Raw genomic sequence first — 16,677 nt, 5'->3', positions numbered from 1 at the left:
AAGCATCGTTGGATAGCTATGAATAACAAATCAATCAATTTGAAATATTCAAAATAGCTGATGACTTAAATAATGGTTTCGTGGGTGTTACTGTATCCGCCTCTGCCAACGTCAAGTATGTTAAAATTATTGCGTAATCCAAGTAATTTATGCTTCATACCCCTCCGTTTCAATTTCAGTGACTAAATACGGGTGGCGGATATCGTGTTTAACGTCACTGAGGCTTGGTAAAACATTAACAATGATTGGTTAAGAAACAACTATTTGTGAAGTTTCATGGGTGGTTCTTGTGCATAAATCTTGAAGACCCAGAAAGATAACTCCCTTAAATTGACTAGACATCCAATAAGGTGAAGCAGTAGGAGATTTAAAATGTTAATAACAAAAACCAAGTGTTTTTAAAGTGATAGTAAAGTAAAGCTGGTACTGTATTAAAGAAACTGTTGAACACTTTTTGATGCCATTGTGTCAACAGTATGGCACGCCTTGCTGAGTCGGTGCTAGTGTAACTTTTACTACAAGCCATTTAATCTAAAAAATGAAAGGCCGGCATTGGAAACAGAGTTAATATTCTGCTTGATGCTGTTAAAAATGAAGCCATGCGAAGTTGCTGTCAAGCAAAGTGGTAGGATAAGAATTAGTACTATTTTGAATTGCTTGTCCACGTTGGTAGGGCTTTATAAATAAGCTCAATTCTCAGAACATTATGAATGAATAAGATAATAATTGTCTGACAAGTAGATGTCAAAGGAACATTAGTGTTTAAGATGCTTCAATAAGATGCGTAATAAAGATAGCAAGCAAACTACAGGAAAATAAATACAGCCATTTTAGAACAAACGTAGCTATTTTAGGCTCGGTATGAAATTATGTCAATATTTAAACAGGCCCTCAATTAGTAAATAATTTGATGATAATTAGCAGTTAATGGTTAAGGAAATGTAAACAGACAAGGAAATGTAAATAAAATGCTTGAATGCTCCATTAAAGTATGAAGTAACCGAAAACTGCAATTTTACCCCTGTCAGCGTGATTAGGATCTGTGTTATCTAAGATGAGTTGATAAAACTGTTGGATGATGGTGTTTGTAGTTTCACTGTCACATTAGCTAATTATTTAATTAGTGAAAAGTTTCACCCCAATTTTGTAATAGCATCTGTTGTCGTTATTTGGTTCAATTAGGAGTTTCCCTCTACTAATGTCACACTAATATCAACAGTTTTTAATCGACGACAATCTTTGTGAAAAGTTAGCAGTATGATTTACGGTATGGCATTCACTAATCGATCCTCTCATCACAAAAAAACCAAACAAAAGTAACACTATAACCTTTCTCTTCTTAACCTCGGACGAAACCATGAGGCCATAGAAAATATCACTAAACAGCAGACAAAGCCCTAGCATCAACAGCTTTTAATCGATGACAATAGTTTTGTAAAGCTATGATCTACACATTGACACTCTCATCACGACCAACTCAAAACAAGAGCTACAATGCTTGTGTCCTCGAACTTCTAGCGAAACCAGGCCGCATATAAGATACTACTAAACAGTACACAGAACAGACATACAAACAATACACGATTTACAAATTACTGCTGTATGTACACTATATATCGTGTGGTATTTTAAAATCAGAAAAAGCACACAATTCTGCTGGGTGTCAAAACTTGCTGGCTGTTGGGTGTTGTAAACATTGGAGAAAGGGAGTGAGGAGGTTTAACCGAGGGGAGACGTTGAAGCAAGTTAAACTTATACGTTTATATGTTAGTATTTTGTTAATAACATGGCTAACGACTCGCAAAATCTGCTGTTCTTAAAAAGTAAAGAAAACCACCGTTGGTTGTTATTATTATGATACCCAAAAGAATTTTCACGCTGCTGTCGTCAATCAAAGTAATACACCACAGTACAGAGTATTGGTTATGAAGCTAGACAGTAAGGTCGTTAGGATTAAACTTTGTGTCTACAAACAGACGCTATCGCCAGTATTCTGTAAAATATTGTAGGGGCATATATTCAGGGTATGCAGTATGCTATGTACATATAATATGCGATAATAATATTCACGGGAGCTTGGGTCAGTAAGTATACAGCTTGGCTTATATCAGAAATGTTTGAAACATGAGTTTGATTAGTTTTGAGAATGTAAATTGAAGTTTGGTGTATTGGATATATCAGCCCGGCTTATCTAATCAGAGTAGTCATTCATCAAAGCAAATGCAAAACAAGCAAATACAAAACAAGCAAATGCAAAAGAACAACGCAGCTGACATCATGACACACCGAAAATATACAAACTTAGAAATAAAACTTCGACAATTCAAGCTTTTCAGCCCAGAAATTCGCCAGATCACCTTGCAGGATTAAAAAGAATTACAGGATAAATGTGTAATTAGCTGTGTGATATAATAGGCAGACAAGTAGGTTGCAAGCTCGAACAATAGGATCACAGATCTGTCGAGCCCGGAATATATCCGCAAATTTAGTTGTACTTATGACGCTAAATTTACCGTGTGTGTGTGTATTGCAGACAGCTGAATAGTGAATATATCTCAAGATACTAGGATATGTAAAGTTGCTGGATGTACAGTGCGTTGTTAATGTTACAAATCATTGGAATTACAAATGTGATTGTTGGAACAGTCGAGAATGGAAAACGGACCATATGAACCCAGCAGGCAGTAAAAACGCAAACCAAAATAATACGGTGTCTAGAAATAGCGAGCGGTAGGTACAAGTATAGTTAATTTCTATCTGTAGATCGTATACAGCACTTCCTCGATTACTAAAAATAGCTGCTAGCCGGTCAGCTAGCCCAGTAGCTGCTCTCTCACGTGACACGTGACCCTCACGTGCACATCACGTGATATGCACGTGGGTACATCTTGCTAGTTGCTCTCTGGAGTTATGAGATCAGCCCGGGCGAGTATGGAGAGCGAGGAAATGCGAGGTTGCTTGGAGCGTTCCTATAGGGCATATATCGGGCAATATAGAGACAGGAGATATTAATAGTGCAGGGCTGGATAGGCCAGATAGCACAAACTATAAGATTGGGGAAGACAGACAGCCACAGCTGCCGGCAATAAAGACGGCGCTATTTTTAACAACGTGCGTGTGTTTATTTTGATAAAACAAATTTAGATAATAGTGTGAGCACAGTGTGTCGTAACCACTACCAAGACTGTAATAAATTAATAAATGAGCATTAGGAATTAATTATGTGATCTTCTACTATGTTACTGAAGGAAGTTAGGAAAAACTTTAAAAATGAACGGTGTGAGCCCTGCAATACAGGACGGGAAATGTGGAGAATGATATTTGGTGTTAACTGAACTTAGTTCCAACCTAGTAGCGGTAGTGGTAGTCATGATCGTGATTGTAGAAACAATAACTGTCAGCCAATTGCTGATGAACGAAAATAAAATCAATATTTTTAACCGGCAATTTTACTTTTAGTGTTGACAAACGGCCAAGAAACAAAACAAAATGATCAACTGAAACAAATTGAACAAGAATTGTAGGAATTGTAACAATAAGCAGTTGTCCGACTGTCCGAGCTGCTAAAAAGTTTCGCCTTGCATGTTTATATTTTGAAATTGAGTTGGTGATAGCAATCCTAATCATGCATCCGAAACATAACAACTATATCAAGATCCACAACGATATAGTGCGGTTTGATAGAAATGAATAGCCTATCATACTTAGTAAGATATTCAGATATTTGAGTACTTCATTAACACCCTGTATTATAATACCATTCTATAAAACTAAGCCGCCGCGGACTGAATACATGACATTTATCATCATGAAGCAGTGATTATATACAGTACATATAGTGTATTGTGAGTGTAAAATGATACGACTACTGATCCAGTGGGTGGAGTATACGTTGATTACTTTGTACAAGTATGGTCTATATACTTGTATATTGTATAATGTAACCAACATGATCACAGTGAGTCAGGACAGTAAGGCACATGAGTTGAGACAGGCTGAAATAAATTGGTTGCACCCTCAACATTCAAGTCAAAGTTGGGTCGTAAAAATAATTTGGGAAATTTGTTCCACTTTTACCTCAACTTCCCTGCCCACACTACTCAAGACACCAATCTTAGTACATTATACTGCATTGTCTAGTACAGCAGATCAAAACCAAAAGTGGACAAGTTATCCCAACCATAAAATACTAGTAGGAGTGAGGCCTTCTTAATAACAAGTTACTAATACTAACGATAACCATGGTTATCGTTTGATGAATCCTATATTCGGGTGGCTTATTAATTATGCCAAATCTAATACATGTAATTATGCATGTAGTTTGGATTTATTCCAGACAGCTAATTTAAATCCTCAAACTCATTTTGCAACACGATATTAGTGAAATTTTGATCAATTATGAAATGTCCGTTCCTCTATTGACTAATAATCATACGAATCACGAATAAAAACCTATCATGACGGCTAGAAAATAGATGCAAGCAACGACAAAGAATTTCTATCAAATGTTGATCAAAGGCATATTAAATACTCATAACCACAATAAGAAGCAGATAAGAGTTCGACTACAGTAATCAGTTCTAAATCATATATTATATCGCCACGTACAGAATTCATAAATTAGATAAATGATTATATCTGAACGAATAACAACGAATGATTCACTGAAGTAACACGGCGATCACCACAGCTTCAGGTTAAGAAGTAAGAGATTTTTGCTCTTCTCTCTAATTAAATAAGGCATTCTAATTGGCTTGATAATCGTCACAATTGCAATCCTACATACCGAACACAAACCCAATCAACGACCCCCAGAAGATTGCGACCTGGGTACATTGTTAGGAGGCCTCGTTTCCGATCAATTAACCGCTAAACAACACAGACATTGAGGCCTATATAATATACAGTACTGGGTCACGTGACCCAATTAGCATGTTTCAGTGTAGACAGGTGTCTCCGTCTAATTGGAAGTATTGTTCTGGTAACAATTGGGATGTATAATTGTAACTTATATTTGCTATTGTTATGAGCGACAATGTTGAGACACAATACACACAGATACACGCTAATGGGGTATATAACAGCTGCTACAATATATGGTCACACACGCGACACTCCCATCTTCTGAGTAAAAGAAGTAAGAACAAAACAGGTACTGAACAAAAGGAGTAGATAGCTTATAAAACTATTCTTAAACTTATATCAACATATTATTATTATTATATGTTAATATAGATACTAAATTTTGCTTGACAAGCTGAACTAAAAGTAAAATTGCAAAGAGAGTATGGTAGTGCGGTACTACAAAAATACAGGTCGTAAAGCGGACAAACTAATGGGTCTTATTGCTAAGATAACTTAAACAACGATGATAGTCCTTTACAGTTTACAGTCTGTATAAACGGAGAATCGGTTATTATGTTTTCCACAGTACAGCTCAAAGTCAAGTTTAGTCAGCCGATATTCGATACCGACGCATTCCTTGAACTCCAGAAAAGCGAAGCTGTTCTGAATAGTGACGAGCCTGTACGGCAGAAAGCGATGAAAAGATATGCATTATGGTGCCCGAGCCCCTTATTTTATATGAGCGATTATCTTAGATAGTTAGGTGGGGCTCCAATCACGTGATCTGGGACCTGCAGTCACGTGACCTTGTTTAGGGACAGGATTCACAGTATTTATAGTTTATACCCACTACAGGAAATCTAGGGTTACTACAGACTGTGAGAGCGTGCTTAAGAGCGTGATGTGGTCACACCCCAAATAACAATCAAGAAATATTATAGAATTATATTAAAACTATAACTAAAACATTGCCATTTTAATTTATCAGCATTTATAAGTACTCAATATAAGGGAAGAATACTGAAAACATGATGAATAGGTAGTTGAAAGATACTTTTTCAAAGCCTTCTCAAAATAAAATTTAAAGGCTCAGGGTTTGATATTTAATTTCTAAGATTCCGCCTGAAAACATCTCTTCTCATATATCATGTCCTCTTATGGTCCTCTTATGGTCCCGCTCCTTCTTTTCCTGCCTTTGTAACTTGGAACCGACTTATTCTTTGTTTTCAGCTCTACAATTGAAAGTTACCCATCATACCTTATAAGGGAAAGTGCAGACATAGATTAAGATATTTTTAACGGGTGACCCAAATTTTTTAAAAGACTGAAACTCTCAGTGTGTGTGTATATAATTTGGTTGAGCTCTTCACGACTTTCCTAGGACAAATTCTTAACTACCCACAAAATATTTCAGTCGATGAGAAAACAACAAATTCATTGCTTAAACAGTTACGAACTGCCCTTATTTCTGCATTACAAACAGCAACACAAAGAGAATAAGAGATATGGAAAATACCCCGCGGCTTCGTATTAACTAATTAACTAAAGTCTATAGCTTGCACTCTGTTTATGTCGTCAAAAATAAGCATTTTCGGCAGAAGAAGGTTCTAGTAAAATGCCTGCAGTAAAACGTTGTTCACCAGAAACCAGAAGCTAAAAGCAGTATATACTAAAAGAGTATACTCTGATCGTAACTCGTTATCACCGAATCAGCATACAACATGACCGGTTACTCCACCTTCCACCCAAAAGTTTGACTTTTGTCTTAACCATAGGCATATATATATATGGGTAAACTAGACCATAGGCATATATATTTGGTTAAACTAGACCATAGGGCATAATATATTAACAATATCCAGTTACATAGGACTCCCCAAACTAGATCCTGCTGCGCAGTGCACGCCTATACATTATACAATTACAAACAAGGGAGGGGGTTCGTCCACCGGCATAGCAAACCTGGGTCATCTGCTTATGTTCTACGAAACCCTATATAATACATTTAATTGACTGATCACAAGAAAGCATGATATATAACCGAAAATGAACAAATTGGTAATGAACAAAATCCCAACACTGCAACAGAAACAAAGCCGAAATAAAACAAACAATGAAAACTGAAGTTTGTTACCTTACCAACGTCCGCTGCTTGAATCAGCTACTGAAATTCGTCAAGCAATATGCTTTTACTTCGTAGAGTCTCAATTGCACATTTGTATGCAAGAGAAGAAACGGTTACGGAATTTGAGAAATTAGAGCAGCTGCGCACATGTCATGACTTGTACTGGTGGGATCAGTGTTGTGCATTACTTATATTATATAATATAATATATATTATTATATTATAATACTGCTTAGTGCAGTAGCAGGTTTGGCAGTGCAGGTTTTACCCGCCCTCTTGTGCTTGGAAATATTTCTCTCCATTCTCCAGTCGGAAACTAAGTTACTTTTTACACTTTGGAATTTGTAACGCTATAGTGATAGGTTAAGTAACGAAATTAACGAAGCAAGTTAAACTATGACAAGTAAATAAATCACGAACGTAAATACAAATTAAGGCAAGAAAAATGCAAAGCAAAAAATTAAGAAAATTCCTACACACAACAAACACTACTGCACATGAGATACGCAATATATTAACAACTTAACAGCGACCAAATATGAAGTTCTGATATCCACACCTCAGTCATCGTACACGCCTCTATCCTACACGGGACAAACACCCATATAAATAATGTAAATACCAGCACTTCAAGAGATACACACACGTACAACTAGTTATTGGATAGTATCTTGTTGTAACTGGTGTCATGGTGACGACTGAAGTTGGGATGGTGACGATTGATATACGTTACCTCGGTGACGACACGTGCAATTATGTCTATCACAGGCTTCGGAGAGATTGATATCTCGTTACAACAGATACAGTGTATATGGTAGATTTAAGTGCTAAAGTACTAAGTAGGGTAGATTAGTAGATACTATCTATAATAGCTGCATGATACATCATTAACTCGTGCAAACTACTGTGTGGAAACTACCAAACTATGTACAAATGTGTGCAAAATAGTACAGGAATCTTAAAAATTTAAAGATTGAAATAGAGTGCAAGAATGTAAATTAAGATATGTGGATTCATTGGAATTCTCATTTGAGTATCGTGATTGTATCGCTTAATAGTAATGAAGATGTCATCGATATAGGAAATGTGATAGTAGCAGAGATGCTCAGTCATTGTATTGCGTGGTTACGTGTTATTAGTGACTAGATCAGATAAGATCATTTGACTTATGAGTCATGTCGAGGAGTCATATCGGTCATACTCTAAAAGAGTCAAGAGTTGTAATAATTTAGTAATTTGACATTTTAAAAGTTCTGATTATCTTCATGTTGTCAGATGTACTTGTAGACTAAAAACTTAGGAGATGCAGAGTAGATTTACGGCTCGTCGGCTACTATAAATTGTGAACTAAACAATTTCTGGAATTGCATCAAATACCTAGTGTATATTTAAGAGCAGAATGAGGTCGCCAGTCTATGAATGCCTATTCATAAGACAAGCGAGAAACCACGAGAGATTACCGCGAGAAGATAACAATCCTAGAGATTACAAAAAATAGCTGGTGAAATCAAAAAATCGTATGATCAGAAAATGCATTGAATTATCATTGTGTGTTGTTAGGGCTATGATAATCTTGTGATTAACGACTAACGAGTCTATAAATACACAATCTCCAAGAATAACAAACTTTCTGTATACAAAGTAACAGCCACAGCAATGTAAGATTGGATCGAGATATCGGAAATGAAACATTAATTTGATAATTTAACCGTCAAATACCTTACCCCCACATACCGATGACCCAAGTCCTCAACGATCTATAGATTTGCCTCATATCCGATGTCTAACATAAACCAGTCACCAGTCACCAGATGCCATGTGTACCTCTAAATTCGAATCCCTGGCAGCGTTCCAAAATACGAAAATAAGAATTCAAACAGTTCCGACACACGAGCCAACCCGCGCTATACGGCCGCTCTATAAATAACTCACAAACTTAATTATACACGAAGAGCAAGTACACAAACTACTACTCATCTTACAGAATTGCAGGCGGTGCAGAGATCCCATTATATCCAAATAAGGACTAATTAGAACCCATTAGTGGCTATATTAGGGATGATGCCGGTGTCGTTAGCTTTATTAGGACTAAACGTTGCTCTGCTCCAGGGTTAATGGCTATCTGCACTCTTGTTAAGAGTACAATGAGGGGTCTAGTACAGGGGAAGTGAGGGTTGTACTTGGTTAATTACCTGCACCGGTACAATACCTGAACAACCTGGAGGCTGGATCATCTGGGTCCTGGTTATCTGACAAGTGACAAGGTGAGGACACATTATTGATGGGATGGAACATAGACAGATGAATAGATAACAGAGAGTATAATGGTGACTTGTTAAATATAGATAAGAGAAGATGGTGAAAGACAGATAAGTGAAGGTTGTACAGCTGCTTGAAAACTGGTAGAAGAAGGACGGTTGTTTGAATACAAATGTGGGTTTGAATTAAGTAGGACATCTGTTTGATATCTGATAGGCTCCGAAGTCCGAATTGTAACTCGTGCTAAATCGTCACTCAGGAAGTTAAACAAGGCGGGAAATTAAATACTACGCATATTCATCATATGTAACATTCCTTTATATTGATACTTAGGTGTAAATAAAACGCAGAACAGTAACACAGAAATAGAATGATATCCGTCGTGCCCCTTTTTGTTTTACTTCCTCAATGACGATTTTGGGTGGATGACGTCTTCGGGGCTAGGGCCTAAAATATTAGCGACAAGAGAAACGCCATCGTTAGATGACGTGAGGAGAGCGAGAACTTCTCAAATATGTCATTTTAAGTGCCGGAATTAATGGATTTCAGGGGAAAGTAGGGTGAAACTAAAATGAGACACGGTTGATGAGTTAAGAAAACTCTCCGGTACGAGGTGAGGAAATGAGGGATCATTGGTACCAGGTACCTACACTGATCCTGTAATCCTTTACACTTACAGTGGGACATCAGCTCATATTAGATTGCTTCTGGGATCATTTGCTAATTCGAACTGCACCTCCAATGCACTTCCGCTGGAAAGTTCCGACTGATAGGTTTGTCTCATATTAAGCGAGCTTGTACGTGTGGTTTTTATTCACATATTTATTTGATTTTATTTTTATATATTATTGATCATATTATCTCATATCAATTTATTATTGATCATATTATCTCATACCTTACAAGACTTATTCATAACGTACGAAATGCGACGGTTTTCCCGAAATTTCGCCATATTTTCGGACCGCCAAAATTTCGGTCGTCGTAATAGAATCCGTCGCATTATTTTTAGCTTATTCCAATAATTGTGGCTTCATCGATTCATTTTGTTCTTAAAAAGTTAGTGATATGATGGTGGGACAAATAAACACAATATTCCATGATGAATTTTATGTCAAGTAATACGTTTTAAATTTACAATAAATTACATTTATGTGCTAATTTTTAATTTATGTGCTAACGTCTTATAAGAGACTAAGTCAAGATAAACAATTTAATACCAAACTCAATAAGTGAAACTGATAGAGTCGAGCCGGATTCCTTAGAGGAAGATGAAGAAATCGATTTATAAGTTTCATTTTGTTTCAACATGATTTTACCGATTTTTAGAAAATTTTGAATTTCCTTTGTGTCAGAAAACAAAATAATGAAAAATACCCTTATTTTCTGTGACGTCCGAAATGTGACGGTTTTTGTTCAATTTCGCCATATTTTCGGACCGCCAAAATTTCGGTCGTCGCAAATTGGTCCGCCACAAAAATGTCTTGTAAGGTATCTGTTTCGTCTACACCCAGTTTTTTTTTCTTACGATCAGCTCATTTTCCTACATTTTCCTGCTTTTGTCAGTTCAAACCCTGACTACATAACATGTACGGTTGTGTCTTAATTGTTAATTACAAGCACTAATTAGATGCTTTTAAGTCGTGGATAATGTAAGTACCGCGTTTTACGTGTTTCAGATATTCCTTTTATTTTGTAATCAGTAACCTTGCTTTTAAAATAGTATTAGTAGGTACCAAATGGTCTGTCACGACCTTTTGAACTTTGGTCCCATGGTCATGCAAGCATTTCCATCGCTGCCGCAATCGATATCAAACTTTATTTTTATTAACTTTTTTACATTTTTAAGTTGGAACTGCCTACCGGACACAGCCTAACGCCATAACTCAAAGGATTGTCCATCAAAAACAGTCTGACCCCCCATTTGTTGAAAACTTAACTCTTCGCTTGATCAAACAACTGCAAAAACAGTTAACTGCTAATATTACTCATCAGTATAATCATGTTTGTAGGAAAACTGGTAAATGCAACAGCTGTAAAGTGCAAGCGAGGACTGGTTAGTGGAGATGCTGGTGCTAATAATCTGCGTAATCCTACTTCTCTGCTGCTCAGCAGGTAGTTATAAAACAGCAAATATTTGTATGAGTATACTTTTAAATGGTTCTCATAATTCTATAACGATTCAAAACTTTATTTGACTAAACTGTTGGATATTTAGAAAGTATGAATATGAAAATGATACTAACTTTAAAATTTTTAGAATTGGTTTTCGATATAAAAAGAACTATTTAACTTTCCTATAATGTTAAGATAATCAGATATTTTAACACTCGTCACTATCAGACCCACCATGTGATCCGGGACAGTACTTTGACAGTCAACAATGCAGTGACTGTAAAGTTGACACTTACAGTCAACAATGCACTGACTGTAAAGTTGACACTTACAGTCAACAATGCAGTGACTGTAAAGTTGACACTTACAGTCAACAATGCAGTGACTGTAAAGTTGACACTTACAGTCAACAATGCAGTGACTGTAAAGTTGACACTTACAGTCAACAATGCAGTGACTGTAAAGTTGACACTTACAGTCAATGAGGACTCGCTCTGTCCTGCACTTCCTGTACTCCTGGAAAAACTGTCAGATCTGGATCTGGGACAAATAAACTGGATTGTGAACCATGGAGTGGGTTTAATTTTGAAAAAGTTTGTTGTGAATCAGAAGTTGTCATTGTTAACAGACCGACCCGACGCAAGCTAGTTCGCAGCGCTTTGCCTGAAATATAGACGCGACGCGTATCATCCGTCAATAGGAATACAATTCAGAAGCTGTGAAATCGAGTTAAAATGATATTATTGCGAGCCATAATTTGGCAGAACGGCGGACGGCTATTGCCTTTGGTTTTGTTACTATAATATTGTGTCACTCACACTGACCTCACTGATTGATGACTGGTCAAATTCAGCCAAAAGTGTCAGAGGTACGTTTGCCCATTGACTGATTTTATTTCAGGTCGAGGCCAGGAAGCTCCCAATCTCACCCCACTCCCATTCAACGCTCCGAGCTGCCTTTTAAAAGTCACCACTACGTTCCAAGTAGATCCAAGAAGTCCTGATACATGGGAATGGGATGGAGACATCATGTTCAGAGCTGGTGATCAAGAGATCTTAATGGTGGGGCTACATCCTCAGCGAGGTCAAGTAGCCGTCAGGAACTCTGTGTTTCAAAGAGGACGAGAACAGTGGGGGTTCAAGTGGATTTTAGCTGACTTTCCGAATAGAAACCGGGACGGGGAGAGGAGGTATATCTTCGAGTTTAACGAGAGGGATTTCCTGATCTGGTGCTCTGGTGAGGTGAGTTTACTTTGAAGAGAATTGAGATAATTTCATTAAGATACTTTATGATGGTATCGGCCATGTGGAGGTGACATACATTTTTCCTTAGAATAACTAAGATTATTCTTAGAATAAGTATTCTATAAACATGGGCTGATAAATCATACGGGCTTCCAGTTCCAATCCAATTTACTTACATGTTCACTAAATCGGCAAAATGGGCATGGGCGGAAGAGTCAAAAATATTGTAACGATTTCAGTCGTTTCAATTTTTTTCATTTTTGGTGACTTTTTATTGACAGATTACCACAGATATTTGACAAAATTAGACTCCAATTTGCAATTTTGCCTCGTTCTTAAAAAAAGCACAAATAAAAAATGTAACAAAATACAAATCTCGTGGAACTGTTTTCTCTAAATATAATTTGTATAGTATTACTATGGATCAAACGTCTGAACTTTAAATTCAGAATGGCAAGCTGCAAGCGACAGTTTTTATATTAGAATATTATGTTCTTTTTAAGTCGGCTTTCGTCAAGACTCTCGTTGAAGTAAAACACTAGTCTTTGTATGGAACGATCCTGAAATTATTACTTTTTAGTTAACACTGAACAAGATAAAATAGTTTACAGAAGCCTTAAGGTTTATAACTTTATTAGGCTCTAATGGCCTAATGCTTTTACCCGTCAAATTTCATAATTTCAACCTGAAATAAACTACAAACCTTGTCCTTGAGTTTACAGAAATTCCTTGTGTGGATTAAGAATACTACCACAGCAACTTTGTCTTGGGATCAATTAATTTAAGATGCTGAATTTCTCATTTTTAACACATTAAATTATAAATTCTAAACAATCATCGTCACAAAAAATTGTAGTTTGTCGGAGATAAAGACAATAATCGTCTTTACCTCGGGTATCTCCTTAAATTTATTGTCCTTAATCAAATTACTTGTTATCGTCAACTTCTTATATCTTGCCCAAAAAATATAAGAAGTTTTGACACACGTTTTCATAAGATTACACCAACTGCAGATCAAACTGATTTATATGAAAATGAGTTTATTGGTTACCTATTACCCTGCAATCTGGCTTTGTGTCATAACTGAATTCCTCCCCACTGACACATACCACGTGCTCTCCTCCGAGTTGGAATGTTCCTGCAAAACACGTGACCATCGATTGTGCACCCTCGTATGCCGGGAGGGAGGGGCTGAACATGTTGGGGAGGTATGTCTCGTCAAACCCCGTACACTCTGGCGGATAATTGTCATGAGGTGGAGCAGTTATAAGAAGTGATTAGTTGTGTTGGACTAAATTGAGTTTCATGTAAAAATTAAAGTTCATTAATTACAGAACAAAGTAAAAACTCACGCAGTACACAATCCGGTTTCTCCTCAAACTCCCATTGGTTCCCACTTGTGCACGTGACCTCACTGCCTCCTTTGTTGACCCGGGTTGCTTTACACTCCACTGTTACTTTACTTCCAGCGTCTATTTCCTCCCCGGCACTTGATGGCTCCACATGGTTCCAGTCGCTTGGGTACTCTGTACATGGATCTGAAATTAATTAGTTTTTACTCGTCTGGTTGTCCCCTTTATGGTGGTTTTTTGTCGTTTTATTACGTGCAAATCATAATTTGTATCATAATGTTGAAGAGATACAATTAAAAGTGATAAATTTCGAACAGTGTAACCCCAAAAGGCCACTCACCTAGTTGCAATCGAAAACTTTTGGATATGTCATCTTTAGCCCCGAACTGAATGACATTCGTGGCATGAACTTCACTCATCAGGCAGGCATCTTCACAAGAGGTCACTAATTCTCCATCGAGAAGAAACTCGATATGCGCATTGGTAACCTTGATAGTCCAAATACCAGTGTCACTGTTTTCGATCTCCAAGTCATTCTTTTCAGTATCAGGACAAGATGCTCTCATGGTGATTGGTATGAATTTATTTCCTATCACGTCTATTTGAAGATTAATTTTATCAGTGATAATATCACCTTGTCCCCTTTCACTTAGTATGATAATGAAATCGTCATGAGTTTCAGCAGTTATCAACTCAGTTTCTACTTGGAAGGTATACGGGATATCTGGCACTGATATTCTCGAGCCTCTTTCCACATTTTGCCACTCTGAAAATCAGTTTGTTTTAAATCTGACCAAATACTTATAGGTAGAGCTCAAAAGTTGAATTATAATGCTGAATAAAAACTTTTAAAAATTAGACATTAAAACGTAGATTTTCAATAATACCCCTGGCAATAAATATAATATTTTTAACCTTTCGTAGCGACTAAGCTCTTACATCCTCTGAAACTGCTTAGCAGAACTAGTAGTAGTACTAGTGGCAGTGCACCCCCAGCTGTAGTGCACCCCCTAGTAGTCTTATTCGCCACATGATCATTTACATTTCCTTTCTTCAACGCGTTTTCTAAAATGTGACGTTTAAATTGTATTATCTAAATTACATTAGCCATTACTTCCAGCATAACACTTGACTTGACTTACTGACTTGACTTATGGCGGGTAGTATTCCCGAGATCCATTGACAACAGTTCTCCACAGCTTTCTGTCCTCCATCAGTCTAGCTATCTCATCTACTGATTTCAGCCCAGTATCTGCTTTTAGGTTATCTAGTAGTGTTAGGTAAGGTCGCCCCCTATTAGTATGCCCATGACTCGGCTTCCAGAGGATCAGTTTGTTCAGTGTCAGCTCCGGATGTCGGTGAGCATGACCTGCAAGTCTGAGCCTTCGTTGGGTTATCTTGGAGCTGACTTTAGGAAGATCACCGTACAGACTGTGGTTGCTGACATGGTCTCGATATTGATTGATGTTAAGGGCCATTCTTAACATTCGCGTATAGCAACCATCCACCATCTTCTCTAGCCTTTTCGTCATAGTCCAAGTCTCAGAACCGTATAGAAGCACCGACTCGACTAGTGCTGTGAACACTCTGGTCTTGATAGACTTTCTAAGGTTAGATTTCCAAAGTTTTTTGAGAGTGTGGCATGCTCCCCATGCTCTTCCTTTCCTAACCCTGATATCACTCTCACTGTCTCTGATTCTAGAACCAAGATAGGTAAAGTCTTTCACGTGCTCTATTGTGTTGTTACCCAGGGACTTGATGGTATCAGGGTTCTCGATGTTCTGGGTAATGAATTTGGTTTTCCCTTCATTCATTTTAAGTCCCACTGTAGCAGAAACTCTTTCTACCTCCAGCATCAGCATCTCTGCCTCCTTTACAGTATCTGCTATCAGAGCAATGTCATCTGCAAAGCCAGTGTCTGTTATCTTCTCCGCCTTGACTCTCCTACTCCGATAAGGCTTAATGGTAAATCCTATTTCAGGATGCTTGCTTAAGGCTTGTCTCATGCAATAGTCAAGGGCTATAATGAACAAGTATGGTGCTAATGTATCCCCTTGAAGAACTCCTGCCAGGATATCAAATAGCTCGGTATCCCCATCTGGTGTTATAACTTTGCCCTTCGTGTTGACATAGAGAAGATTAATGATATCTACAATACTGTCCGGTATTCCATAGGCCTTTAGTATTTGCATCAAAATTCCCCGGTGAAGTGAATCAAAGGCCTTCTTAAAATCAACAAACACCATAGCTACCGGTAAATTTCTCTGTCTAGCCCCCTCTAGAATCCTTCTGAGTGCCAAGATGTGACTAGTAGTGGACCGTCCTTCCCGAAAACCATTCTGATTGTCCCTAAGTACCCCCTCTATAGCCGGCTGGATCCTATTAAGCACCATTCTATTAAGAGTCTTAGCTACGAGAGAAGTCAAAGATATCCCCCTCCAGTTTCCAGGGTTGGTCAAGTCTCCCTTTTTGGGAACCGGGATGATGTTACTTATCCTCCACTGATCTGGCGCAATACCATCTGTCAGGGCTTTGTTGCAGAAGGACAGCACGATTTCATCCAGGTCGCATCTTTTGAGGACTTCAGGAGGTATGCCGTCATCACCTGGTGCTTTACCTTCTTTTATCCTGTGTTTAGCAGCTTTAAGCTCATCCACAGTAAAAGGTTCTGTACTGATGTTGAGTCCTTCAAATTGAGTCTCGATCCTAGGATGTTCGTTTTCCACATCCGGTATAC

General features: G+C 37.6%; 2 protein-coding genes across 2 annotated transcripts in view; one reads left to right on the top strand and one right to left on the bottom strand.

Moving 5' to 3' along the window:
* LOC134819675 (uncharacterized) overlaps positions 1-16,677 on the top strand; it is a 242,709-nt gene that overhangs the window by 97,769 nt on the left and 128,263 nt on the right. The gene's annotated exons all lie outside the window — the stretch shown is intronic.
* Positions 13,075-14,506, bottom strand: LOC134819805 (uncharacterized). Its single transcript, XM_063829954.1, has 4 exons — positions 14,281-14,506; positions 13,941-14,126; positions 13,640-13,822; positions 13,075-13,148 (listed from the first exon to the last, which is right to left on the bottom strand). Exons 1-4 carry the CDS (start codon positions 14,504-14,506, stop codon positions 13,102-13,104), a joined length of 642 nt encoding a protein of 213 aa, XP_063686024.1. The 3' UTR covers positions 13,075-13,101.

Source organism: Bolinopsis microptera, chromosome 8 (genome assembly GCF_026151205.1).
Source record: "Bolinopsis microptera isolate Bmic1 chromosome 8, MBARI_Bmic_1.0, whole genome shotgun sequence".
Lineage (NCBI taxonomy): Eukaryota > Metazoa > Ctenophora > Tentaculata > Lobata > Bolinopsidae > Bolinopsis > Bolinopsis microptera.
The sequence above is the reverse complement of the archived record's forward strand: the minus strand, read 5'-3'. Positions and strand labels throughout refer to the sequence as shown.